The following is a 212-nucleotide window of genomic DNA, read 5'->3' on the forward strand; positions in this document are numbered from 1 at the left end:
CCCCGTCAGCTTCCGTGTGGAGGAACAGCAGCCCCTCCTGCGGCGATACCAGGTCCCCTTCCAGGACACACAGAGGTATGACAGCTACTACCAAAGGAAGACCTACCTGAATGACAGCATGGGGAGCCTGCCCTCCAGCCCCTTCCGCATCACGGAGGACGATGAGTACGAGACCACGCAGGAGTACGTCACAGCGCTAGAGCAGCCAAAGA

At 59.9% G+C, this 212-nt stretch overlaps 1 protein-coding gene across 1 annotated transcript in view; it reads left to right on the top strand.

Annotated features, from left to right (window-relative positions):
* The window catches only part of LOC104500160 (pro-neuregulin-2, membrane-bound isoform-like), a gene marked incomplete at both ends in the record, with an annotated part of 33,504 nt that extends 33,303 nt beyond the window's left edge, over positions 1 to 201 (top strand). The window contains one exon of the mRNA XM_010143766.1: positions 29 to 201. Coding sequence (XP_010142068.1) covers positions 29 to 201 — 173 coding nt within the window. The remainder of the gene's footprint in view (positions 1 to 28) is intronic.
* Positions 202 to 212: the final 11 nt, after the last annotated feature.

The sequence above is a fragment of the Buceros rhinoceros genome, unplaced genomic scaffold (genome assembly GCF_000710305.1).
Source record: "Buceros rhinoceros silvestris isolate BGI_N320 unplaced genomic scaffold, ASM71030v1 scaffold20409, whole genome shotgun sequence".
Lineage (NCBI taxonomy): Eukaryota > Metazoa > Chordata > Aves > Bucerotiformes > Bucerotidae > Buceros > Buceros rhinoceros.